The following is a 25,068-nucleotide window of genomic DNA, read 5'->3' as shown; positions in this document are numbered from 1 at the left end:
TCCCACTCACCTTGCTGCCTGGGTTAGGGCCCTCCTCTGTACATCCATCTGTCATGGGCGGGTCACCCCAGTGGCCCCTCTGACCCTTCGTGAATGTCTTCTCCTGGGACTACATATTCCCACACCTCTCTTCCCACAACGCAAACACGGCGCACAGGGGTGTCGTGGACTGTTTCTTGAATGGATGAATGGCCTCCCTGTCCATCGACTGTCTGAAATATATGCAGCAGGGCCGGCCTCTGCCTCAGTCTTCTGTTGTACGAGCTCCTGGAAGGGACTGCAGGCTTCCGGGGTGAAACCAACTGGTTTTCCTCAATCCGAGCAGCACATGGAAGCTGGAGATGGCCTGCCCAAGCCCTGGAGGCAGGCATTTCGGCTGACATTATCTGAAGAACGCCTGTCCAAGATGGTGCTGAGAAATCAGAGAGCAAAAGGACAAGTCGTTTGAACTCCCAAGCATGCCTTCCCCTTCTTGGTAACAGCATGTCCACCTGTTTAGTCACGTACAGCTTCAGAGCCTGGCCTTGGTATCAGGCGCCCATGAGTTCTAATCCCTGCCCCACCTCGCAGTAACGGTGTGACTTCGGAGCAACACATCTTACTACTCTGAGCCTCGATCCCCCATCTGTAAAATGGGGATCAGAATGACTACATCATGGGGTTCTTGTGAACTTCAAGTGCATCGAGACAGTGACGTACTTAGAACAGTCCGGCACGCAAGGAGCATTACCATTAGTAATAATATGTGTTTTGTCTTTTACAATCAGATTACCTAATTGTCATGGGATATTAAAGTAGAAATGCAGCCAACACATATTTCAAAGGGACGTACTAGATAAAATGCACATAGTAAGGGTTCAAAAGAGTGTAGGGGTTGTGATTCACTCCCTGGACCACTAAGTTCACGACTACCGTAAGAACACACTAGACATGCTTCACTGGACGCAAAGATAATCCCGAGATGACAGTTGGACCGTGCAGACCCTGGGTAGAAGGGAGAAGAGGAAGAAGAAAAAGATAACAGACACAATTTCACACAGAGCCCGGCCCGCCAGTGAGAAAAAGGCGTGGGGTGTGATCCGTGGCCCAGTACTTCCTGCCACAATGCTGAGAACCCACTTTCAGTGCCCTCCACGGGCACGGCGCCCACAGGGTTCCCTCCGCCCAGACATCAGGACTCTCAGCTGATGCCACCTGGGTCCGAAACAGGTTCCTGGGGGAATTTCTGCACTTAGCCCCGGTCTTCCGAAAAGCAGGGTATTAAATGTCACGCAGGTATTAAATGTCTCGGAAGCCATGAAATAGAAACTTTCAAAAGATAAAGCTCACGTGTAACCACACGACTGATGTCATTTCATAATTCTAGACTTTCACAACCCGCGTTTCCCGGGTGTAGCTGGCATGACGAAAGTGCCATGTAATTTGCTCAACACAGTCCTGAGGGGCCAACAAGCTGCTTAGGTGCACTGAATCCATTCTTCAAAAATCCGCCAAGCTGCCTCTCACTTACTTGATTTTTTGCTTGAATGTCGTCCCCCGCATCCCACCCCCCAGGCCACCTCCTCCCAGGCTGCGCCCCATGCAGGCCCTGGAGCGCCCTCTCCCATTTCCTGCACCCCACTCCTCCCTGGAGACGCCGGACGCCTCCCCTGGCCCACCTCTCTTGTGTCTTCAACCAAACTGTCTCCCCCACGGCCTGGAAAAAGAGCTCAGGCCTCCTCTATTCTAAAAGTGAAATTAAAGAAAAAACAAGCCACCAAGAGAACTGCTTCAGCCCCTCTCCCTCGAGGACATCCTATTTCTCACCTTTTACTGCCTCCCAGGGCTTCTCGAATGTTCATCTGGGGACCAGTTCCATCGGAGCCACCAGTGAGAAGGGTGCTTCCTAAGCCCACCTGGAGAGATTTGATAAGAGGTCTGATGTGGGGCCTAGAATGTTGTGCTTCTCAGGTTCCCTCCAGGTAATTAGCACTTTCACCAAAGTTTAAAAACCTCTGGTCCAGGGGCACTGTGGTGGCTCCTTTGGTTAAGTGTCCCACTCTGGATCTCAGCTCAGGTCTTGGTCTCAGGGTCATGAGTTCAAGCCCCGTGCAGGGCTCTGCCTTGGGCATGGAGCCTGCTTAAAAAGAAAAACAACAGGGGCGCCTGGGTAGCGCAGTCGTTAAGCGTCTGCCTTCGGCTCAGGGCGTGATCCCGGCGTTCCGGGATCGAGCCCCACATCAGGCTCCTCGGCTGGGAGCCTGCTTCTTCCTCTCCCACTCCCCCTGCTTGTGTTCCCTCTCTTGCTGGCTGTCTCTCTGTCACATAAATAAATTTTTAAAAATCTTTAAAAAAAAAAAAGAAAGAAAAACAACAACAACAACAAAATATCCTCCCTCCATTTACATCACCATCACCCACCGGGAACACCTGCCAAGCTGACTCGCTCACTGCTGCTTGGCTCAGTCTGCCTCCGGCCACCTCCTCGCAGGCCAGCTGGTGTAAGCGTGACTCTGATGCGACTTTGCTCCTCCCCCAGCTTTGGAGCCCTCACCCGGTCATATCATTTTAAGGAGGCTTGGAAGTGACTTCCGAGTGCACGTTTCCAACTCTGCCTGCCCCCTTGCTGGGTATTCTCATCCTTCCTGTGTGCAAGTCCAGAGTCAACATTTCCCCCAAAGTAATCACCCTTCCAGAAATCCCCGCATCAGTCAATGGCTGGTTTCTCTAATAATCTCTCATCACAACCCCTCTTCCCAGGCTCTCACGCTGTTTGGATTCTTGCTTGGTAATACCCACCGGCATGACTTCTTACACCTCCTCTCCCCAGCCCCCAGAGCCTGGCGTGAGCTCTCACCTCTGCCTGGCCCTCCCTCCTAGCCCCATCCCTGCTTAAACCGCAAACCTTCTACCCCTCTCACGAAGATTTTATCCCCGTCTCTTGTCCTGAGGGGCCCACCCAGCTGGGCAGACCCTTCTTCCCGTCCGTCGGCACAGGTAATGCAGAGCTGAGGGACTAGGTCCCTGCCGTCAACTTGAAACGGGTGGGTGAACAGCAGAGGAAGACATGACTGTGTTCCAGTTGCCTACCTGGAGGCCGGAAGGGCAGAGTGAAGGGCAGCTGCTAAATTTGGAGAGTGGTCCCAACCACTGGAAACCCTGGTCCACGAATTCAACCACCTCTTGCATTAAAACAGTACTTCCTATCCGAAGAGGCCCAGCACTGGTTTTCTACTAGGATGTGTTTGCGCTCCCTCCCACCTCTTCATGACGTATTCCTGCACAGAGGAAGACCAAGCAAAGTCAGAGGTCTGTCCGATGGCGGCTACGTAAGCCGCCATGTCACAGACGATCCGAGTTCTGATCCTCTCGTAAGAGGCAAAACAGTGCCTTGGGGCAGGAACTTCGCGGCCAGTATTATTTAAACTTTTTTCTGTATTTTTTCTAATTTTTCTACACTGTCGATGCATTACCTATACAGTCACAATGAACAATAATAGGCAGTATTGTAACAATTGAGAGGAAAGCATACGTACAGAGTATTCTTTTCAGCCACTAACATCATTTAGTCTTGTCCAGTCCAATGTTTGCATGGTGGCTGGGGAGACGTGTTTACCATAAAATGCCAGGCAACCTGCTTCCCTGGGTCCTTTAACTTCCTCTAGCCACACACGCTAAGGAGAGAGGTGTTGGGAAACCAGGGGCATGAAATACCCCCAGAGTTTTCCATTGCAAAAGTGGACATGACTCAGGGTGAGGAATGCTTTCCAAGAGCAGGAGAGCATCTCGAACAGATGGGCTATGTTCACTGGGCTCACCCTGTCAACCTTAAAATGTCATCTTGTGGATGTTTTGTGGCCCAGCACATGTGTGTGGATGCCCGTCTTTGATCCCCTAATTTAGACATGCTTAGGAGAGAAGAGTCAAAAAGTAAGGTATATTTTTGGAGGACTCCCTAAACATTTTAGAAGAATGAGGTGGACCTCTCCACACCAACATAGAAAGGTCTCTGAGGCATACTGAGCACAAATCATTGTAAACAATATGATCCCATTTTCAGAAGAGAATAAAACTCTAAATTTGATTACATGTTCATGCACAGAAAGAATCAAACATAATAGGGATCATCTCTTTCTTGGAAAAGGAGGACTGCAGAGAAATAGATGGGAGTTTTCTGTCTGCACTCTATGGTTTTTTATAAGAAGAATAAAATGATGGTTTACTTGCATCATTTCAAAAGTTAAAACATTATTGAAAAGAATATAAGAAGCTTCTAACCGAAGGCAATAAACAACACAGCTAGCTTCCTATCTAGGCCTGAAAATGGCTAAAATAACTTTTGGGTAGGGAGAAAAAAATGACTTCAAATAATTCACTTTCTTTATCTAATCTGTCCGCAAATCCATGTGACTCTTCCTCAAAATGTATGTAGAATCCGACCCCTTCTCCCACCTCCCCTGCTCCCCGCCTTGTCCGAGCTTTGGCATCACCCACATGCATGACGGCGATGGCCTCCTTGCCAGCTCATCCTACCTCTGTCCTTGTGCTCACACCATCTGCTTTCCACCCTGCTGGTCCTGAAAAATGCTACTCCTCTGCGAGGAAAACTCTAGTGGCTTCTCCTGTCGTTCAGAGGAAAAGCCAAAGGTCTGACAGTGACTCTAAGGCCCCGTGCGCCTCCAGTTATCTCTCCAACCCCTTCTCCTGCTACACGTAGCTCCAGCCATATTGGCCTCCCTGCTATTCTGTGAACACTGTAGCTACCCTCCTGCCTCAGGACCTTTGCACTTGCTGATTCCTCTGCCTGAAATGCTCTCCCCCTAGATTTCCCCATCGTTTGTCCCCTCCCTTCCTTCTAGTCTCGGCTCCAATGCCATCCTCCTGCCAGCCCCAACCACTTCCATCTCTTTTCCTGCTTCACTGTGTGCCACCAACAAGCATATTACTTATGCTATATCTCACTTTGTTTATTGTCTGTCTTCCTCTACTAGAATGAAAGCTGCATTTAGATCGTTTTGTGGTGATGGTGGTGGTGGTGGTGGTGGTTTGCTTGTTTGGTTTCTGACCAGCTGTGTAGAGATGTGATGGATTCACAACATTATAGAAGTTTAAGGTGTACGACCAGTTGACTTGATACATTTACATATTACAAAATGATGACCATTGGTGTTGGCTAATACCTCCAACCTGTCACATAATTACCACCTCTTTTTCACAGTGAAAATGTTTAAGATCTGCTCTCTAGTTTGCTTCTTTGTTATTAATCAGTTAAGATTTTTTTTGCTGTATCCCAGTGCCATTCCCTAGATCCCTTCCTAGTCCATATCAAGCGCTCAACAAAGTGTCATGGAATGAATGAAGTTTGAACAAGCCCATTGATTTATATCCTTAATTGTTGGATCAAGCTCGTTTCCTTTTGTGGGGATGTGATAGACCTCTCCCCACCTCTGAGAACAACGTTAGAGGTTAGTGGATGGAAGGGCCCAGGCGTTCTGCACGCCTGGTGGGGAGTGTTTCACAAATTCACACGTCATTGTCTGTGCTTGGGCCATCCCTTCTCGTTCTCTGTCCACTCTGCCTGCTCGCTGTGCCTCCGTCCCTAGGACACGTGTCCGTCCCACAGCTACCACGCTAGCAGAGGAAGGAGGGCATGCCCAGCTAGAGACTGCCGAGCTCTGCATGAGCTACAGGAAGGGAGCCCAGCTCAAGTCAACAAAAGCAGCTTCACCTGCGGAGCAGCAGGGGGGAAAAAGTAAAGGTTAAAAACTTAGCAGGAGGGCACCTGCGTGGCTTAGTAGGAGAAGCGTCTGCCTTCAGCTCAGGTCATGATCTCGTGGTCCTGGAATCGAGTCCCGCGTCTGTCTCCCTCTCCCTCTGCTGCTTGCTCTCTCTCTTTCTGGCAAATAAATAAATAAAATCTTTAAAAAAAAACTTAGCAAGATGACGGGAGGAAAAATGGAACTCCACATGTAGCATTTGGAAAAGACACACGCTGGAAAGGGCACTTTGAGGGTGAGTCTATCCAAAGTTGCAGTAAGGATCAAATATCTAAAACAGCTACCGACCCTTGGCTTGTCACAGAAGTGAGCGGTGTTGCCACCACGTGAGCCCATGCCACCGTGTCTCAGGTGCTCGCCCGGCCTCTACTCACAAGGGTCGGTGTGGTGATGAGGACACATCAGGGCTTTGAAGTCGGACACCTGTGGCAATCCTGCCTCTGCCCTTACTGGCAACTCCGCTCTGGACAAGCCGCTTCAACGTTGTGGAACTCCCTTTCCTTGTACATTAACCGAAATAGGAGTAATATCTATCTCTCAGGCAGGTCTGTGGGTTTTTTGGCATGGATTAGAACTAGGGTATGAACACACACACATATGACTATATATAATATATATGTCAATATTCATATATACACACACATATATGAATATATAATATTGTGTAATATATGAAATATTTAATATCTGTATAAATATACATGTATTTGTTTATATACAAGTGGCAAACAATGAGCCCATAACAAATAGTAGCAGCGGTCATCATAATTAGTAGCAGTGCCACTAATGATCATATAATCATGGTGGGTCTTAGCCATTGCAGAGCCAATTTAAATTGGGAATACCCAGAGTTTTGTTTGTTGGGGTTTTTTGTTTCATTTTATTGTGCTATTTCATCCCTTTGGAGCCATCAGACTGCGTGTGTCCTCAGTATGTCTACGAGCTCTTTCTTCCTCAGAAAGCCCGGGCTTCCACTGCTGGTGAACAGGACAATGAAAGGAGGACGCCATGTTTTCCCCCACGATCATTTCCAGCTGGGGCTGAATTTACGGGGATGATCCCAAGGAAGATCTGCAGCCACGTGCCATCTGCTAAAAGCCAAAAAGGAGACCTGAGTCTGATCATGTCATTCTTCTTAAAACCTTTTGGTGGCCTTCCAGTTGTTCTGAGGGCAAAGACTAAATTCCTTCTCAAGGCCTTCCAGGCCCTTCAGATCTGGCCCTTACTCATCCCTCCATTCTTCCTGGCTCCACACCGCAGCCACCCTGACCTTCCGGCGCTTTCTGGAGCACTGTCTCCTCTGCCAAGAACAGGCCCCCTCTCCCAGTGCTTCACCGCGTAACCCCTTCCGGTCCCAACGGAAATGTCATTTTTTTTAAAGGAAGAGTTACTGAACCCCCAGACTGGATTAGGTTCCCTAAGGATCTCGTGGAGACCTCTGCTCTTCTTCACAGATATCCTATTGCTATTAACTCATGGTTTGTGAGATTCCATTTAGTGTCTACCACTTGGAGACATGAAGTTTCATAGGTCAGTGACCCAGTTGTCCTTTCTCATGGCTGAAGCCGTCCCAGGGCTTAGCGGGGCAAGGCACAGAAACTTGCTGCGTAAATATTTGTTGAATGGAGAAGTAGAGTAGTGGGTGGAAGCATGCAGTTTTAGTCTTGCAACGCCCAGTTGGGATCTGTGCAAGGTCCCTCTGGGGAATGCGGGTCGTTCCGAGAGACAGATGGGCCATAAACAGCAGTTCCGTGAACAGAAGAGGACAAATAATGTGTATTGATGGAGAGAAGGCCTTCTCCACACAGGACTCGTCAGTTTGCAGGCAAGTCCCTCAACAAAGGACACACATACACTGCCCACCATGGGGGTGAGGACAGGGCCCCCTGGGGCCCCAGCCCAGCAGCTGCCCTCACCCAAGGGACTAGCCCTGCACTATCCGATAGCAGAGAGTCACTGGTCATATGCGGCTCTCGCGCCCTTAAGATGCGGCCATTGTGACCGAAGAACTGATTTTTTTTAATGGGATTTCATTCTATAATTGACATTTAAATTTAAAAACGGATCCCTAATTCAGTTAATAGAAAAAATTTGAATAGTTTTGAAACAACTCAGATAGGCGAAGCTCCTTTTGCAAGTGTAGATCTTAGGAAGTCTAAACACGATTAAGCATTGCTAAAGAAAAATCTAGCATCCCATTTGAAGTGTAACATATACCAAATTTCAAAGACAGTGCCCCCCAAATGGCAAAATTTCTCATTAATGATTTTTACATCAACTACCTATTGAAAAATGAGTTTAGAAACATTAGATCAAATAAAATGCATTACTAAAATTAACTTTATTGGATTCCTTTTCTCTTTTCAGTGTGGTTGGGAGGAATTTGTAAATCGCTTCTGCGGCCCTAATTCTCTTTCTTTGGGACCAGCTTTCGCTAGACTGCTGATTTCGAGAAAGAAACCTGGAAGAACATTTCCCTTTCAAGCCGGAGCCCATAGGTTTTAAACAGACATCACCACGGCCCCTATTTGGAAGGAGGAGACCACTGAAAGAAGAAGCTTCCTTCTTTTTTTTTTTTTAAGATTTTATTTATTTATTTGTCAGAGAGCGCACGAGTAGGGGGAGTGGCAGGCAGAGGGAGAAGCAGACTCCCGGCTGAGCAGGGAGCCCCATGCAGGAATCGATCCCACGACCCTGGGATCATGACCTAAGCCGAAGGCAGACGCTTCACTGACTGAGCCACCCAGGCATCCCCCAACAATCTTCCTTCTTTGCATGAAAAAATCATCATATTAAAACCTGAAATGGTAGACACCCGAGTAATATCAGGGGTTGTGTAGAAGGAGCACAATTTATCTTCCTGCACAGAGTGCTGGAACGTTCCTCCCTGCGGCATTTCCAACCGTGAAGGAGCCATAGATCCTGCAGGGCGTCGGTGAGGCTGGGCTGCCGGTGTACCAGCGAAAGCCATGATGAAATGAGGATCCTGGCTGTAAATTACTCTGTTCTCCTGAAGTACCTTTCCTCCATACATCGTGCAGGCCTTCACGAATGCTAATTAAATCGTTCACAACGGCCTCCAAGGTCAAAATCTCACCTCCTTTGTGGAGAAACTGCTGTGTTGTGGCTAAGGCCACAGAGCCAAGCCACCAGGACGGGGCAGGTGCGCGGCACGATCTCTCCCTCCGCTGGGCTGCTAACCCAGATCGCTTCTCGGAGGGCGCCAGGCTGTTTTTCACAGAATTATTCCTGCTTCCCAGACTGCCATCCTGCACTCCCTGCTACTTAGACCCTGTCCAAGAGGAGTGATCTTTGGCGAGTGAGGGAAAAAAGCTGGTTTTACCAAGTACTTCTTTCATGGAGAGCGGTTGACTCGAAAACAGACTTCAGGCAGGTAAACTCGAACGGTTTCTTCGCAGGTGTGACTTGGAGCTTTGCTGTTCAAAATGTGGTTGGCTGCTCGCGGCACTGATGTCATCTGGGATCTTGTTATGAATGCAGAAGCTCAGGCCCTACTCCAGGCCTACTGAATGAGAATGGGCATTTGCACAAACGCCCCCAGGATTCAGGTGCATATTAAAGCCTGAGAAGTGTCCAGTGTGGGTTATAACCCAGCTCCCTCACTGTAAGCGACTGAAGGGAATCCACTGACACTCTCCTCTGGACGTCCGTCCCCTTCTCTCTCTCTCTCTCACCAACACACACGCAGTTGTAAAACTTCTGCAGACTTGCTTCTTTCTAAGGCTCTCAGTTTCCCCTCCCTGGTGGCACTGGTGTGCACCTGCACGGGAGGCTCGCGGCGCCTACTTATCTCCAGCTTGAGACAACCGCAGCCCTCCGGGACTCCACCATTGGACTAGCAGAGTAGTGCACACCCAGGTGAGTCTGAGCCCCGGCAGGTAACGTGGGGGGAGCACAGAGAGCCACGTAGGTTTCAGAAAGGAAGCAAAATCTGTGCTTCCAGTACACACACACTTGGGCTGCTTGTCATACGCCGTTAGACAAAAGCTTGCTTTCACAAAGTCATCCGCCCATTCTCGTTTCTCATACAACTTGGTCTTACCATTTGCTTTCCCACTTCTGATAGAAGTGGAAGGTGCAAGAAATATTTCATATTTCCCTGAACGTTCCTCCGGAAGACGACTAACAGCATAAACACAGCCGCAGCTTGGCTTCTCCGGGGAGTGGGAAGAGATGCGTGCACAGAGGGGGCATGCTGGTGGGAAGGGGGCGAAGGTCTCGGCTCCAGCCATTGTCTGCAGGCGGGAATCTGGGCCCATTTTACTGGATCCTCCCACTTCTCAAAGAGAAGCCGGAAATCTGGATTTTTATGTGAAATCTCCCATTTTTTTTAATGTTGGCAATTAATTCAATTTCTTTAAACATTGTGCAGGCCAAACAAAACATATCTACAAGCCAAAATCCACACCCTCTGAACTGTGGTTTCCATGTCTCTTAGAGCAAAGTCTCAAAAGAGAGCATCTTCCTGGTTTCGTTCAGGGTAGGTGTCCACCATGATCCTTTCAAGCAAGGGCTTAGAGTGTGGAATCCGTTGGATTCCACCTTTCAGCAGGGACTGGGCAGCAAAGGGCCATTTTCAAAGAAGGAATATGAGTTGGGTGACCGTCCCAATATGTATGTCACATTGACATATACAAAAATAGGAGATTCTGGGGGACAATAAACCACACACTTTATTAAAAGTCAGGTTTATTGGGGTATAAACTCACTCTTTTTAGTTCATGATTCCATGAGTTTTGACTTATGTACACAGTCATGTAATCACGACCACGATCAATATAGAACAATTCCATCACTCCCCAAATTTCCCGCATGTCCCTTTAAAGACAGCCCCCTTCCCCTTGCTCCTGGCAACCCACTGATCTGTTCTCTAGGTGTGCCTTTTTTTCAGAATGTCATATAAATGGAATCATCCAGTTTATAGCCTTTCGAGTCTGGCTTCTTTCACGTAACATAATGCATCTGAGATTTAATCATGTTATTACATAGATCAGCAGCTCATTTCTTTTTACTGCCAGCTCACTCTCAGTGGCATGGGTGAACTGCAACATGTTTACCTGTTTGCCAATTAAAGGACATTTGGTGATTGCGAATAAAGCCCCTGCAAACGTTCACAAAGAGGCTTTAGTGAGAAAATAGTTTTAATTTCTCTGGGGTAAATTACCTAGGAGTGGCATTTTTTAAGTCTTATGGTAAGCATATGCTTAACGTAATAAGAAATTGCTAAACTGGTTTCCAAAGTGGCTGAACCATTGGGCATTCCGAAGAGCAACATTTGAGGGTTCTCATTGCTAGGGATCCTCTCCCGTGCTTGCCCTTGTCAGCATCTTGCTTTTGCTCTAGCCCCTCTGAAAGGTGCAGCGTGCCACCCACGTAGCTCGTCCTGGAAACCTGCGGTCTCGGCACAAACAACCAAATATGATTTCTGCTATGATGCCTTATCCTCACGCAGACTGACCCACCCATCCAGCACATTCTTGTGTGTAATAAGGTAAGTGATTTTTTATTCCACCAGACTCAAATCCCCCTGACGTGACTTACGGCCATTCTGCTCCTGAGCCGTGAGAGACCGTGGACAAGCGCCAAGAAAGAAGGCCACTTTGAATCGCTCTTTCACCCGATAAAAATCATACCGAAACCCAATGTAAACATACAAGAAGTGGTCAGATTCGGGTTACATATTAACGGTGTTTGGTCAGGCTGGAGCGAGGCCCTTCACTTATCACTGTCGGCACCCCTCCGTACCTGCACGAGGCTCGACTGGCTTTACAGGAGATCTTTTGAAAAGATGCAGAGAAGGCGAACAGCGCACATTTCCTGGCAATAAATTTAAAAGGTTGCTAAAGCATTCCAGAGATTTTCGCTCCACAGTCCTCTGGCCAACACATCTGTAATCCGCCAATCCTTACAAATCGGTGTTTTTACATCTTATTCTCACAAACATCTTTGCAAATACCTTGCTCTCTGACGGCACGTCGGGCAAATCCAGCCTCTTCCGTGGTCTGGAGCCATAGAAATCGAACGCTGCTTAATGCGTGCAAGATTGAGCTAACTGCAGTTAAAATAAATGTTCAGACTAGTCCGTTTGGCTCCCTCGTCCCTACCAGATAATTCCATTCTGGCGGTTCCACTCTCTCATCACAGACGTGTCCAGTAAAATAAGCAAGCTCAGGGCCAAAATGATATGGAAACGAAACTACCACTCTAAAAACGAGGGCTGTGATACATGGTGTCACGGACCCCCATGCTCGGCACTCTCCGTATCCACATGCTTTTCGCCATGTTCTTCCCACGAAAGGGGCAAAGTGTATCTTTCCTCCCAGTGACTGCGGGACCAGTGCCCGATTTGCTGTGGTCCATGGGACAGCTCCGCAGTGGGGGAGTGTGAGTCCTGAGTCTCAACCTGAAGACGTCTCATGTCGTGAGCTTGTACCTCCACCATCATCGTGAGATGAACGTGTCCCGAGCAGCCCACGGGACCCGGAAAGACAAAGAGAGAGGCAGGTGACCCACACACCTACACTGAGAAGCAGACCCGCCCCGTTGAGTCCAGCCTGGATCAGCTGAACCCCAACCAAGCTGATGCATGACCTGTAATCAATGTCTGGACTGGACCGCGAGCTCGCGACTGCTTTGTCAAGTAGCAAAAGCCAGCAGATAGAAGCACACTCCTGAATTAGGAATTCTACCTGGAGAAACATGATGCCAGCCGCTCAGGATTTTTAACTCTGCCTACTTCCTACACAGGGTTAATTCATAAAAGCAGAAACATTGGACACGTCCCGAGGCCAAGTGGGAGAAATCCCGCAGAGCTGCGCATTGTTGCCCCAGTGAGAGAAGGTGCAGACACTTCATCTTCGTGGCTGGAGGGACGCGGGGACAGGAGCTGAAGTCACCGTCGTGCCACAGGTCCCTCCATCTGCAACTCTTCCTCCTGCAGCTTTTCTCGTGTGTTCGTGGCACTGGTTCTCAAGCGGCAGCTTTTCTCGTGTGTTCGTGGCACTGGTTCTCAAGCGGGGGTGAGTTGGCTCCGCAGGGGACATTTGACAATGTCTGAAAACATTTGGGGTTGTCACAAGTGCGGGGGAGGGAGGCGTTGCTGGCATTTCAGTGAGGAGGGGACAGGACTGCTGCCAAACCCCACAGCACACGGCACAGCCCCAACAGCCAAGAAGCATCTGGCCCAAACGTCAACAGGGCTGAGGTGGACAAACCTCACTGTCCTAGGGTTTACACTGAAACAACCTCATGCTTCGCCTTGTAAGAGTGTGTAAGCTTGCGTCTCAGCAATCGTGTGCTAAACGTATCCAAATAAAGAAAAATTAGCCTTGTTTACGTTCAAGCCCACCTGACATTCGGTATGCCACATGCAATATATATGAATACACACTTTCTTCCAAGTATAAACAACTCTTTTTCCATAAATGTCCTGAGTAAATAATAGTCGACTGAAGAAAACCTTCGTGTGAACACTTCTGTACATCTAGAAATAATTGTTAGTACCTCAATTTAGCTGTCAGGAAAAATCCCACTTTATTCCAAATATTTTTGGATAAACAAATAAACAAATAGGCAAAGGTGTCCAGGTCCAATTGGGGCCCTCACCCCAACCCCCCTAAACGGCACTAGGGCTTTAAAATATGACAGAGTGGTCTGGGATATGAGGCCATTTGGGTGCAATTGCTGTATTATGACAATATCCTTTAGTGTTTCAGTAACTAAACCCTCCTAATGACATCCTAGGGAGACCAGCCTAATAGTGAATTCTAGCCTCAACGTCTTGGGTCCGTGCCAAGAAAAATAACCCGCTCCCCCAGAATCATTGAGAATTGATGGGGGTCGTCAGGCTAGTGAGTCAACTGTGGTTGAATTATAGGTGTGGAAGAGTATAAGTGTGGCTCTTTCTGATGAAAGGCTGTGTTTGGCTAGGATGTCTGAAATAACAGAGCTGGCAGAGCTGGGGCGACCATGAAGACAGCGGGAAGGCTTTTAAGGCATCCGTGTGTAACGGTAGGTTCTGTGCATTTTTGAAGATGCAAGGAACTTGAAAATAAACTGGGAATTCAACAAAAGAGAGGCCCCAAGATGGTATGCTCAGGATTTGAGAGGATGAAGAGAAAATGAGTCTTTTGGAATAGCATTTCCAATCCAGGACAAAGGATACAGTTACAGGGGAGGAGCTACAAAGCCAAAATTTAGCGGAAGGAGATAGGTAAGTTCAGGGAACCACCATGACCAGGGGCCAGAGGACCTGTGGATGGCATGGTCATTCCTCAGCCATATTCTGTGACCTGACCACAAAGCTGGTGGTCAAGATTGGATTGTTTTGAAGACTCAAGGCCACTAGAGTAGCCTACTGAGAATTGAGGGTGAGTACTGTAATATTTTTTAAGGGTCTGATTATTGCTAACTTGTGCCAAGCTTAATTAATACTGTATTGCTAACCTAACTTGACTAGGGGACAAGAGGATTTACCATATGAAGTGGCTGCACTTGAAACGGACGGTAGCAGATGCTCTGTCAGTGGATTTTAACCGCTGCCCCACAAAGCCATGAGATTCAGTAGAGACGGCCAGCAGAAGAGACAGGTCCAGCGGGGGGCATCTGAGGTGCTCGCTCTCACTCCATCCAGGAAAAGGTCCACTCCACCTGTTTTAAATAGTGAAGCCCTTGTCTAACTTCTCACCCTAAAAAAGTAGATTCTGCTACTGAAAAAAGTTTGAAAAACAATGTGCCAAGAGGCAGGGGACCTTAGTGCAAAAGATAGACCTATTTCTAAGAACGTCATCGGTGTGAATTGCTGTCACTTCGACTAAAGAACACAGTTCCAATAGGGAAGTTAATTTATACAATGGGGTTGACCATACATACCAAGGGCTTTGGGGGTTTTGTTGTTGTTGGGTTTGGGGGCGTTTTTTGTTTGGTTTGTGTGCGTGCGTGTGTGTGTGTTTTGGTCCACTAAGTGGGAGAAGAGACAGAAAACCTTCTTCAAATTTCTATAATATTAATCTCATGACTTTACATTACAGCATGACACTAACAGCAGAGAGAGTGGGTTACTGTGGTACTGTCTAACTGAAGTCACTAAAATGACAAGAAAACTTGGCTTGTGTGCCATTTCATTGCTCATGGATAATGCCCAGGAGGGGATCTGATGACACCATCAACCAACCTCCAAAGGCCACGGATATTGCTCTGACTGTAGACCTGTGCATTCGTACCCCTCCTCTTCACCACTCTTGGCCACCCCCGTGCCCCCCAACCCCAAAGCCTTTCAGATTCTGTTTGGGTGATAGTTAACACGTCTAACCACTTCACCAAAAGACCAACAAGAGGAAACCACCAGTGAGAGAGAGAAAGTTAGCTTATTACAAGTACTGGCCACCTCACACCTTGTGTTTGTTCACTGAGTTTGCCAGAAAGTTCCCTTCTGACAGCCTAATTTACAACTTTCCTTGAGCTGCCAAATCATCACCCAGCAGACTTCTCCTGTTACTCCTGCTCTGCTCCTTGGCTCTGGCCTCCTTGTGGAGCATTAAACAAAAGCGCTCAGACCAAGCGCAAGCGTGACCCACATCAGGCACAAAGAATCTACCTGTCACTCACAGCCACACTTGGCAGTTGGCAACAATAATGTGGGCGGCCAAGTAATGACAGCAGGGAAGTTGGAAGAAGAAATTTATGAGTTTCAATCTAAACGCTTGGCATGCTGTCTCGCTGGAAGACTGAGCTCCTCACAGTTGGGAACCGAGAACTGTAAAAAGTATATAGATTGAGGGCTCCGAGGTGCCTATTAAGGGTCTCATCATTGTCAAAAAAAATGTTTTATTTAGTAGGCATTCACAGGCCCTTGCCCTCAGGCAGTCCCTGGATCTCTCCCTGAGGGATATGCAAACAGAGGAGGAATCGTGAAAACCTACAAGCCCCCAGCATCAGGACCAAACCCGGAGGCGGTTCTCATTGCCAACCGTCCTTCCCTGGTGACCACCTCCAGGTGCTGGAATTGGGGTGGTCTTTATTTACTTCCTGCTGGCTTTCTGGATTTTCTAAATTTTCTGCTATAAACACATATGCCCCTAATAACCAGAAAAATACAAACGTGGATCAAAAAAGGTTGTGGAATCAGGATCCGAATGCAAGTCTGTCCGATGACAAATCCAGCATCCTTCCTACTACTCCTCACTACTGCCTCTCACCCATGTCCACCTTTGACACCCTTATGCATTTTATTTTTATTTAAGAAACAAGTGAAGAGAGTTAAATGCGCGCCAAGTACCTTTCCAAACATCTTCAATGTATTAACCCGCTTGAGCCTCACATCATGCTGTGATGAGGGTACAGTTCATATTGTCATTCTGCAGAGGAGAAAGCGAAGGTACGGAAAGATTGGAGAACTCGCCCAAGGCAGCACAGCTGTGAGCAGCGAAACTGGGATTTTTCTCCAGGCCGCCCAGCTCTGGAGGCCGTGCCCTTCATTGATCTGCTAAAGCTGCCTTGACCTTCTCCTGCTTCACACAGATCTGCTCTGGCCTGCATATTCTTTTCCAACCTGGCCACTGTGTTAGTGTCTGAGTGGAGCAGTCAGGCCAAAGGAGCATCTTTATTAAGAGAATGGCATAGCTGGGTAGCTAGCCTCATCAGCTCTCACCTCGAAACCTCGGATGAGATCAACTCCAGTCGATGGTGAGGAAGAAAAGATGTGAAAAGATCCCACTCCCTTAAAAAATAACCACAGAATCATTTTTCTCACTTCATCTAGCAGAGATTTAAATCAAGGTCCCTGAAAATGTTTTTGCCTCCTCGATTTGTCCCCGGTTGTCTCTGTTTCTTAGATTTTACCCTCTCGGCCACCCACTCCCCCATCACACACAAGCTGTCAACATCTCTCTCTGTAAAGGGAGTCACCCACACCGGGCCAGTCTGTTGACCTCCAGGGAGGCCATCTGTAGATCTTCATCTGTAAATTCAGGAGTTCGAATTGAAGATCTCCAATTAGGATGCCACCTGGCATTTGCAGTCTGTAAGCTACACCATGTCCATTACATTGTTTTATCCTGAGTGACCCTGGACAGTGGATGTAATAGGTACGCTGTCCTCAGTTTCCAAGTGACGGCCCTGATGGTTCTCTGTAGCAGAGAGGAAACCCCAGATCTGTTGGTTAGAATCCACGGCTCCTACCCCCTTGCCCCCAACATGTCTAAGGGCCCTCTCAAGCTCACGGTCTGTGCTTGTGCTCCTGCCCCCTGGGCCCCTGTCCCCATCAGGGCGTGCTCTCTGTGTGCTGGAGCTAGCTGCTGCAGCACCCCGGCCCCCAGAGACATTCGGGGGGCTCACTTACCTGCAGAATGCGGGGATGAAGTGCTCCCTTTCCTCTTCACCCCTGTGGGTCTGGAACATCAGAGCCAGCCACTGAGAGCACGAAATTTGGTCTAGGTTTTCTGCGGGCCGCATCTGGCTGCCCTTCCCCCAGCCTGTCCCTTCCCTCCACAGCTGGTCGCCAGGAGGCTGCAGGCCTGCCTGCTGGGGCAGGCATGAGGGGGACGGGTGGTGGGGGAGCTGAAGGACTTTCTGGATCCTGCATCGGCTCGCCCTCTGGCTTTCATATGTCTCTTTATGTCCATCTGACATGTTATTTACATGCACCCTGTGCCAAGGGCCTTTAACCTTCTTTCCAGAAAGTCCTTGCCTGCAAAACGAAGTTGCCGGCTGAAGAGGAAAAAAACTGACATGATTCAAATGCATAGAAACCAGGTGAGCATGAAGGCTGAAAACTCACACAGAGCCTGGGGCCAAAATGTGAGTCAGGTAAAGATCCACCCCACTTGCCTGAAACAGTCCTGGTTTACACCTGCTCTCTCGTTGTAATTTTTAATGGCAGCCTCTTTCATTCTCAAACGTTTCCTAGTCTGGACAATAAATTATATGTGTACCCTACCTATGATGTGAGATCAAAGGCCACCAAATCACAGACTCTCCAAGCAGAAAGGCACCCCGGAGCAGCCTCTCCAGGGCTTGGAACCCCCTTCTAAACATAGCATCAGGATTTAAGCTCCACAGGGCAGCCCACTCCGACCACAGCTTCCCAGAGCTTTTGAGCTCACTCCCTACGGGCCTGCTTTGTCTCACTGGAAGGCCTCAGCAGTTCGAACGGAGACAACGCTGCCAGAATCACTTGGTACAGAGGAGGCAGAGACCCCTCGCAGAAGGGAGGAGGGCCGCAGAATGGCTGAGTGCCCGGGGTGTGCCCGACGCTGCGCTGAGAGGTCTTCCCCCCGCTGCATCCACGTGGGCAGCAGGGTCAAGAAACGGGAACCCCCTCCCCTCTTACGAGGGAGAAAGCTGACTCACAGGAGGGTCAGGTCAATGGCTCGGGATCCCAAGAACTCGCTTTGGCAAGGCTGGGATTTGAACTCCGCTTTCTGGACACGAAGTCGGGAATGCTGCTCCTGTCAAGGCCCGTGGCCTCCGGCTCGCCTGCCGTCCTCCCTGCCTTTCTCCCCTGGTGTTCGGGGTGCAGGGAAGAAAGTGTGTGGACAGCCCTCACCTCTTCTACCGGGCGGCCTCTCCCGCCGTGTGGCCGTTCCAGAAGAACACAGGGTTCAGTCAGGGAGGGGCTGACGACACTGCCACAAACTACCTCCAACGAACGAATAAGTATCTGCCTTCGTCTCCGTCCAGATCTGACGTGAGATGGTCCTGACTGGGGACCACGACGATTCAATAGTCCGAGCGCTCTGTTGCCTCGTGAGGAAAAGGCAGGGGTTGAGAGAAAGGAGGGAACGTGGAGCTGCCTCTGTGTCCTTGGAGTGTCACCACCCAGGCCCCATGTCCTGCCCGAGATATCGCTTCAGAGCGGTTTCTTCTGGAAGGTACCTGAGGGATTCTCAGGCACACGCTCTCGTGCCAAGTCCCAAAGGCCTGAGTAGGGTGACGAAGTCTCTGTCTCGCCCAGTGTCCCGGGAGGGGCTTCCAGGCGGTGGTAGGGGTGCGGGGTCCGAGCCGCGGGGAGCTTCCCAGAGCGGGGGGCTGCAGAGGAAGCACGAGCCTCCACAGGTCGGCCTGCAAGGGTCCCAGCTGCAGCCACAGGCCGGAGGGGAGGGAAGACCAACATCACCCCTTTCACAGACGTTTGAGGAACAGGGAGAGTCAGGAGTGAACCAAAACGCAACTTATAAATTCAAATGTGGGTATTTTCCAGGAGGTTATGGTTTAAGACAAGCCTCGGTGAGAAGAGTGGGTCAGGTTTTTTTTTTTTTCAAAAGCAAGTAACGGTGGAGTTGGCACCAATAACCAGCAAACACTGTGGACGACCCGTCGAAGAAGTGACGTGGTTGACCCACTGAGAAAACGCGAGTGAAAGTAAAAATGCGTGTGGTCCGTAGAGAAAGAAGAGGTTCTCATCACCCCTCGGGGGGCATTTGCTCCCTCATGCACCCGAATAATGATGCATGGAGCAGCTGTCTTATAAATCGCACTGCTCTGAGCGCACACGTCCCAGCCACCAGCGCGGCTGTCACTCAGAAGACTCCGAGCGTGTGACGAGGCCGCGGGGCCTTGGCCAAGAGTGAGGCCCAGAGCCCAATCTAAAGACAGGATCAGTGAGGGGGAAAGAAAAGACAAGCACGCAAATCACTGGAAAATGGGGTAAGCTCCAAAGAAGAGGTTCAAAGTCCCCATAGATGGTGCTCAAAGGGTGGATAAGTCAGGCCTGCTGGGGGAGGTCAAGAAAGACTTCATGGAGATTGGAGATGGCATTTGAGATAAGCCCGGGAGAATCCGGTAGAATTTCAGTGGCCAAAAGGCAGGAATGGAGGCAGGGGGCACAGGAGACATTTCAGAGAAGGAGAAACACTAGAGCCGTGGCCCAGAGAGCAGGAAGCGGGATGAGGGTAGAAAGTCCCTTCTCTGTAGCTGAGAAGTAGAATGGAAGTCAGGCAGAGGACTAGGCTCGGCCTGCGAGAGAGACTAAGGACATTCTACTTCCTGTAGTGGGAATGGTGGGGGGGGGGGCAGGCGCTGGGCAGCTTCAAACACAATCAGATCTGCACTGGAGGAAACTGAGCCTGGAAACGGGCTGTGAGGAGACGTTCTTGTCGCCCCAGCCCTGGTTACGGTGATCGCCCAGGAGCAGTGTAATAAGAGTGTGGATTTGAGGAATCAGGATGGTGGCTTTACAGAGAGACTCTCTAGGACCTGGGAAGTGATTAAAGGGGAGACAGGAATGGGGAAGATCCAAGGACCCCTGGATAACCAGACCCCTCCTATTCCTCTGATACATAGCGGTGATGCATTAATTATATTATAGTATAGTGTATATTGCATATTATAATACAACTATATTCTATATTATTTAATTTTATTATAATTAATACTCATATACACTTATATGTGAGTATATCATATAATGTCATATTATGTATTTATGTTGCATTGGTGTATTATATAACTGCATTCTGTCTGTGCGTTATGTGCATGTATAATGTATAAAACAAGTCATATAATATAATATATATATTACATACTATGAACCACTGCCATTTGGCCTATTTCATCTTGAGTTTTTGCTCTGCATAGACTTGTGTGTAGAAACCTGCAGACAGCAAGCCCCCATTTCCCTTCCAAAATAAGGATCATCCTCTTTGTCTTCTACTCTTTTCACTTCCGTTGGTCTATTCTCCTGACCATCTCCCTCTAGTGTGGCTAGAGGCTAGCGTGGGCCCCGAACGCATTTCTATTTATATTCCACCACTTCTAAAGGTTTGACTTGGCAAACAACGTCAGCACATGTCTGTGTGTGTGTGTGTATGCATACACACAGATACAGATATATAAAGATATATATGTATCTATAAAAAATATCTGTTGTAAAAATATATAAATAAAAGGGCACCTGGATGGCTCAGTCAGCTGAGCATCCGACTCTTGATTTCGGCTCCGGTCATGACCTCAGGGTCACGAAATTGAGCCCTGAATCGGGCTCTGAGCTGAGCGTGGAGCCTACTTGAGACTCCCTCTCCCTCTGCCCTGTGCCCCTCCCCCTGCTTGCATGCTCTTTCTCTCTAAATAAATAAGTACATAAATACAAATAAAATATGTATAAATATAAGTTATATATAACTATGTGAATTACCTATTTATATATTTTTACTACATATATTTTAAACCAATTTTGTAGGTGTGAATAAAGTTGAGACGGGAAGATTATCCTGGATCATTCAGGCGGGCCCAACCCGGTCACATGAATCCTTAGAAGTGGAGAGCCACTTTTTCTTTCCAGCTGAGATCAGAGAGAGAGAGAGACTGACAACGGAGGTCATAAGGATGCGCTGTTGCTGGCTTTGGAGATGGAGAAGAGAGACGCAAGCCAAAGAATGTGGGCAGCCTCTGAACTGGAAAAATCCAGGGAACAATCTCTCCCCAAGAGCAGAGCACAACCAGAAGCCACACAAAGACTACATCGCCTGCCTCACCTACCTCATCTGCTTCCTAGCGGTATGGCTACCAGTCCGAGAAGGTCCCCCCAACTCTCGGAGGCTCCCTGGCCTCCACTCCAGTGCGGGCGATGCCTCGTCATGCAGTCAGGAGGCTCACTCGGGTTTCAGATCCATGACCCCTGGCTCCTCAGGCTCAGGCCAGTCAGTAGGAAGTGGCAGTGCTTTTGCAAAAGTAGCTAATTCAACATTAGTCTATCAGACCATGTCCCTTTTCTGCTCAGAACCTTCCAGAGGCTCCCCTTCTTACAGAAAACCTAAAGACTTCCCCTGTTCTCAAGGCCCTCCTGACACCCTCTGACCCCATTTCCTCTCTGACTATATGTCCTTCCACTCTTCCCCTTGCTGACTTGGCTCCAGTCACCCTGGTGGCCTGGCTGTGGCCGGGGCACACCAGGCGGCTTCTAGCCTCAGGGCATTTGCACGTGCCATTTTCTCTGTCTGGAATCCTCTCAGTTCATATTCATGTGGCTTCCTCCCACAACTCAAATATTACCTTCTTTTTGAGCCTGCCCTCATAACCCAACTTACAATTGCACTATCCCCAACCAAACACTCCTTACACCCTCCTCCAGGCTTCTCCATAGTAATTCGGCCCTCTTACATAACACAGGCTTTATTCGTTTTGTTTCCTTGGTTTCCTCCATTGGCATGTAAGCTCTAGGAAGGCTCTTCATGGAGGACATCTGATAATCGAGAAGTATGCTTGAATGAATGAATCAGCAGGTACACGACTCTATAATCAGGAAACAAGCATTAGCAGTGTCTCCACTAAAGACCCACCCTTCCGGTTATAAATGGAAAATGAAGCCAAAAGAACGGGTAACTGCCCTGTCAATGCACAAAGAAAGAGCTGCTAGGAGCAAGTCCTTGACTGATCTTGCTGAGTCCAACCAGCCCAGAGGAGGGTTGGAAATGTGCTCAAGGGTCTTGAGGCCCAGCTCTTGGGTCCCAGAGATAGCTGGCCTTCCGATTTCCAGGCCTTCCTGGTTTCAGCCAGCCTCTAAAAACCGTAAGAACAGTCTGTCTCGGTGTTTCAGTACTTCCGCTTCCAGGCCCAGGAAAGAGCAGGAAGTGTGGGGGCGTGTGAAGAGGGAGAGAACAGAAGACTTACACTCACTACGTGTGAAGGGCTGAAAGACTTCCCCTGCAGCCGTCACAGCACATGGCTGTCCATGTGCCCTCACCGCAAGCAGAAGCCCAACGCCAAAATACACGCGTGATACTCGTTCATCCAACACGGATGGACTTGGGGACAACCGGGTGCCCAGCAGAAGACGGATGTGGTCCGTGCCAGGCAAGCTAACCCTTCACGATGGTGCAGCATTAGAGAACAAACTCAGGTCACCTCTACCTACCCAGTATCCATGCTGACTGGGCGGCATTTCTAGGAGGCTTCCAAGGCCTGTCGGAGACTCCGAGGAATCGTGTGCTGGGTTTAAGGCAAGCTTTTGAATCAGCCCAACAGAGACTGTATCTTGGCCATGCCACACTTACTAGACCGGCACACACATGAAGGAAGGACTGTGTTCAAGTTCACTTAGCGCCACGTCCCCAGCACCCAGCACAGTGCCCCCCATCAACAAATAGTCACTTCCTAAAATAACCAAATCGTCAAAGCCTCGGGATTATGACACCCTCCTCATGAAGCTGTGTGACGATAACATGAAATCAGGTATCTAGTTCCTACCCAGTGCCTGGTACAGGACAAGCATTCGTTTCAATGAACCGCCCCGTTGGTCCTCGTGGTGGTGATAGGATGGTGGAGGAGGTCTGGTCAGCTCCGGTCCATCCCTGCTTCCCTAATGCTTTGCTCAATCTGGAATTTTGGACTACGCAGGGGCTTGATGAGTTGGCCATCAGCTCAATCCATTTCTCTTAGCAAAGTCCCATTCAGCTTGAGCCAACGCTCTGGAAAGGGGAAGAATGTGTTTCTGTCTCCCAGCTCCGGGGTGCCTGGCGGAAAAACTGAAACAGCGTGACTCCGCACAGCCCAGGTCCTCCCATGACATGCAGCCGAGGTCCGTCCCTCTCTGGGCCAGGCCGGCAGCAGGCACCCGGTTCCACTGTACCTGATAGACGGATTTATCAGAGCCAAAGTGGGCCACTGGAGCATTTTTTCAGCCTTTTCTCTGTTAGGTTTCCAAAGCCAGAAAGAGAAAAACCCTCACTGTCCTTTCCCTAACTATGGACCTTCATCTGAGCCTCCCTTCAAGTTCGCTCGTCCACTTCCTCAGCAGGGCCAAGGGTCCCCTACTGGGGGCGAAATAAAGGCCGGAGGCCTTTCTAGAAGCCGAATACCCTAGGATCTCCTCAGAGATTTGGAGGTTAGCTCCGGACCTACTTGGTGAAGAGATGTGGGTCTCACACCTACAGGCGGAACCATACTTTTTTGGAATATTGTGCTCTTTCTAATACTGTGGTAATAATGTAAAGGAGACCTCTCCCAGAAATAAGAGCAAACAGCCTTGCTCAGCACCAAGGATGTTTGCGAAAGAGGCCTGTGAGAATAAGGTATGAATAAGAAAGTCACCCTTGTATGCAATAATCATTTCAGAAGTGCTTACTGATATAAGCGGGTTTTCTTCGGCAATCGTGGTGGAAATGGGGAATGTCTCTCAAAGAAACAGAAAATGCAATGACTCAAAAATGATTTCAAGTAGTTGTCACAATCACTGGGTGTAAGCATGTGTGCTACCTTTTTCTTGTTTCAGACACTTAGCTTTCGATTAACCACCCTGACCCACGGCAGCAGGTTGGTGAGTGATGAGTAGTGGGATCCTTTGAGTTTTCTTCTGTTTTGTTTTGTTTTGTTAGGGCATGTGGTAGGGAAGACTCCCGGGTGCCTTGGGGAGCAGCTCAAAGTACTGGTGTAAAACCTTCCCACAAGGCAGGCAGCATCCTTCACGCATCTGTCCTCTTCCTGGGGACCTTCCGTGTGTTACTCCAGGTGTGGGAATATGGCGGTGAGTGAGGGACGGATCCCTCACCCCGAGGAGCTGGTGGACGGGAAGACGCGTGTAAGAGGCTGTACATAAGCAGATACGTGCGACAAAATACAATAAGCGTGATAAGCAAAGCATGTGAAAGTGAGAGGCCGGGGGGAGTGTGGGCCCACTTCCTGGAGGGTGACATTCGGAGCTCATCTTACAGGACAACTAGGAACCTACCAGAGAGAGGACGGAACAGCCGCCCAGATCCACAGGTCTGCTTCACCTAGGACTTTGCTTTATTAAGCAAAGCTGCCTGAGGGGCACCTGGGTGGCTCAGTCGGCTTAGTGCCTGCCGTCGGCTCAGGTCATGATCTCAGGGTCCTGGGATCAAGTACCGAGTCAGGCTCCCTGCTCAGTGGGGAGTCTGCTTCTCCCTCTGCCCCTCCCCCTGCTCTCTCTCGCTCTCAAATAAATAAATAAAATCTTAAAAAAAAAAAAAAAAAGAAGGCAAGAAAGCTGCCTACACCCCATAGGAGGACCCACAGTTGCCTTCAAAACGATACAGTGATTCACCTCGTTCTGAGTTCTTTATATGCTACTTCTAGAGCAACAGATATTTTTCTCAGCTGGCTCTTAGGTAAGCCTTCCAGTCAGTGACATCTGAGGCCATCACTGCTACGACTGGACTAGAAGAAAGGGTGCTGTGAACACTGCACGGGCCTTGCTATATGCAAGGTGACTTCACCCCCCCTCCCCCCACCTTAAGCTTGAAATTGAGAAATCCGGAGACGGCCACAGCCCCAGGCCACCGTGTGCAGAAATGGGAAATGTCACTCACTGGGTCCCCCCCCCCATGTGTAACCAGAA

At 49.0% G+C, this 25,068-nt stretch overlaps 1 protein-coding gene across 23 annotated transcripts in view; it reads right to left on the bottom strand.

Annotated features, from left to right (window-relative positions):
- Positions 1-22,406, bottom strand: part of LOC109488881 — a 173,726-nt gene extending 151,320 nt beyond the window's left edge. For 5 of the 23 annotated variants that reach the window (XR_004626074.1, XR_004626075.1, XR_004626078.1 and 2 more), the window contains exons 1-7: positions 21,252-22,369; positions 17,116-19,360; positions 14,253-16,903; positions 3,516-6,847; positions 2,401-3,257; positions 1,807-1,895; positions 11-412 (exon numbers count right to left, since the gene is read on the bottom strand). Coding sequence is in view for 1 of the 23 variants with exons in the window: in XM_034662386.1 (XP_034518277.1) it covers positions 11-48 (38 nt within the window). In the remaining 22 variants the exon portion in view is untranslated. Of the gene's footprint in view, positions 1-10; positions 413-1,119; positions 1,896-1,992; positions 2,120-2,400; positions 3,258-3,515; positions 6,848-10,449; positions 13,261-14,252; positions 16,904-17,115; positions 19,361-21,251 lie in introns of those variants that run through there. The other 18 variants (XR_004626068.1, XR_004626072.1, XR_004626071.1 and 15 more) reach the window with 18 other exon arrangements.
- Positions 22,407-25,068: the final 2,662 nt, after the last annotated feature.

Source organism: Ailuropoda melanoleuca, chromosome 6 (genome assembly GCF_002007445.2).
Source record: "Ailuropoda melanoleuca isolate Jingjing chromosome 6, ASM200744v2, whole genome shotgun sequence".
Taxonomy (NCBI): Eukaryota; Metazoa; Chordata; class Mammalia; order Carnivora; family Ursidae; genus Ailuropoda; species Ailuropoda melanoleuca.
Note: the sequence above shows the minus strand (reverse complement) of the source record. Positions and strands in the feature narration are given on the sequence as shown.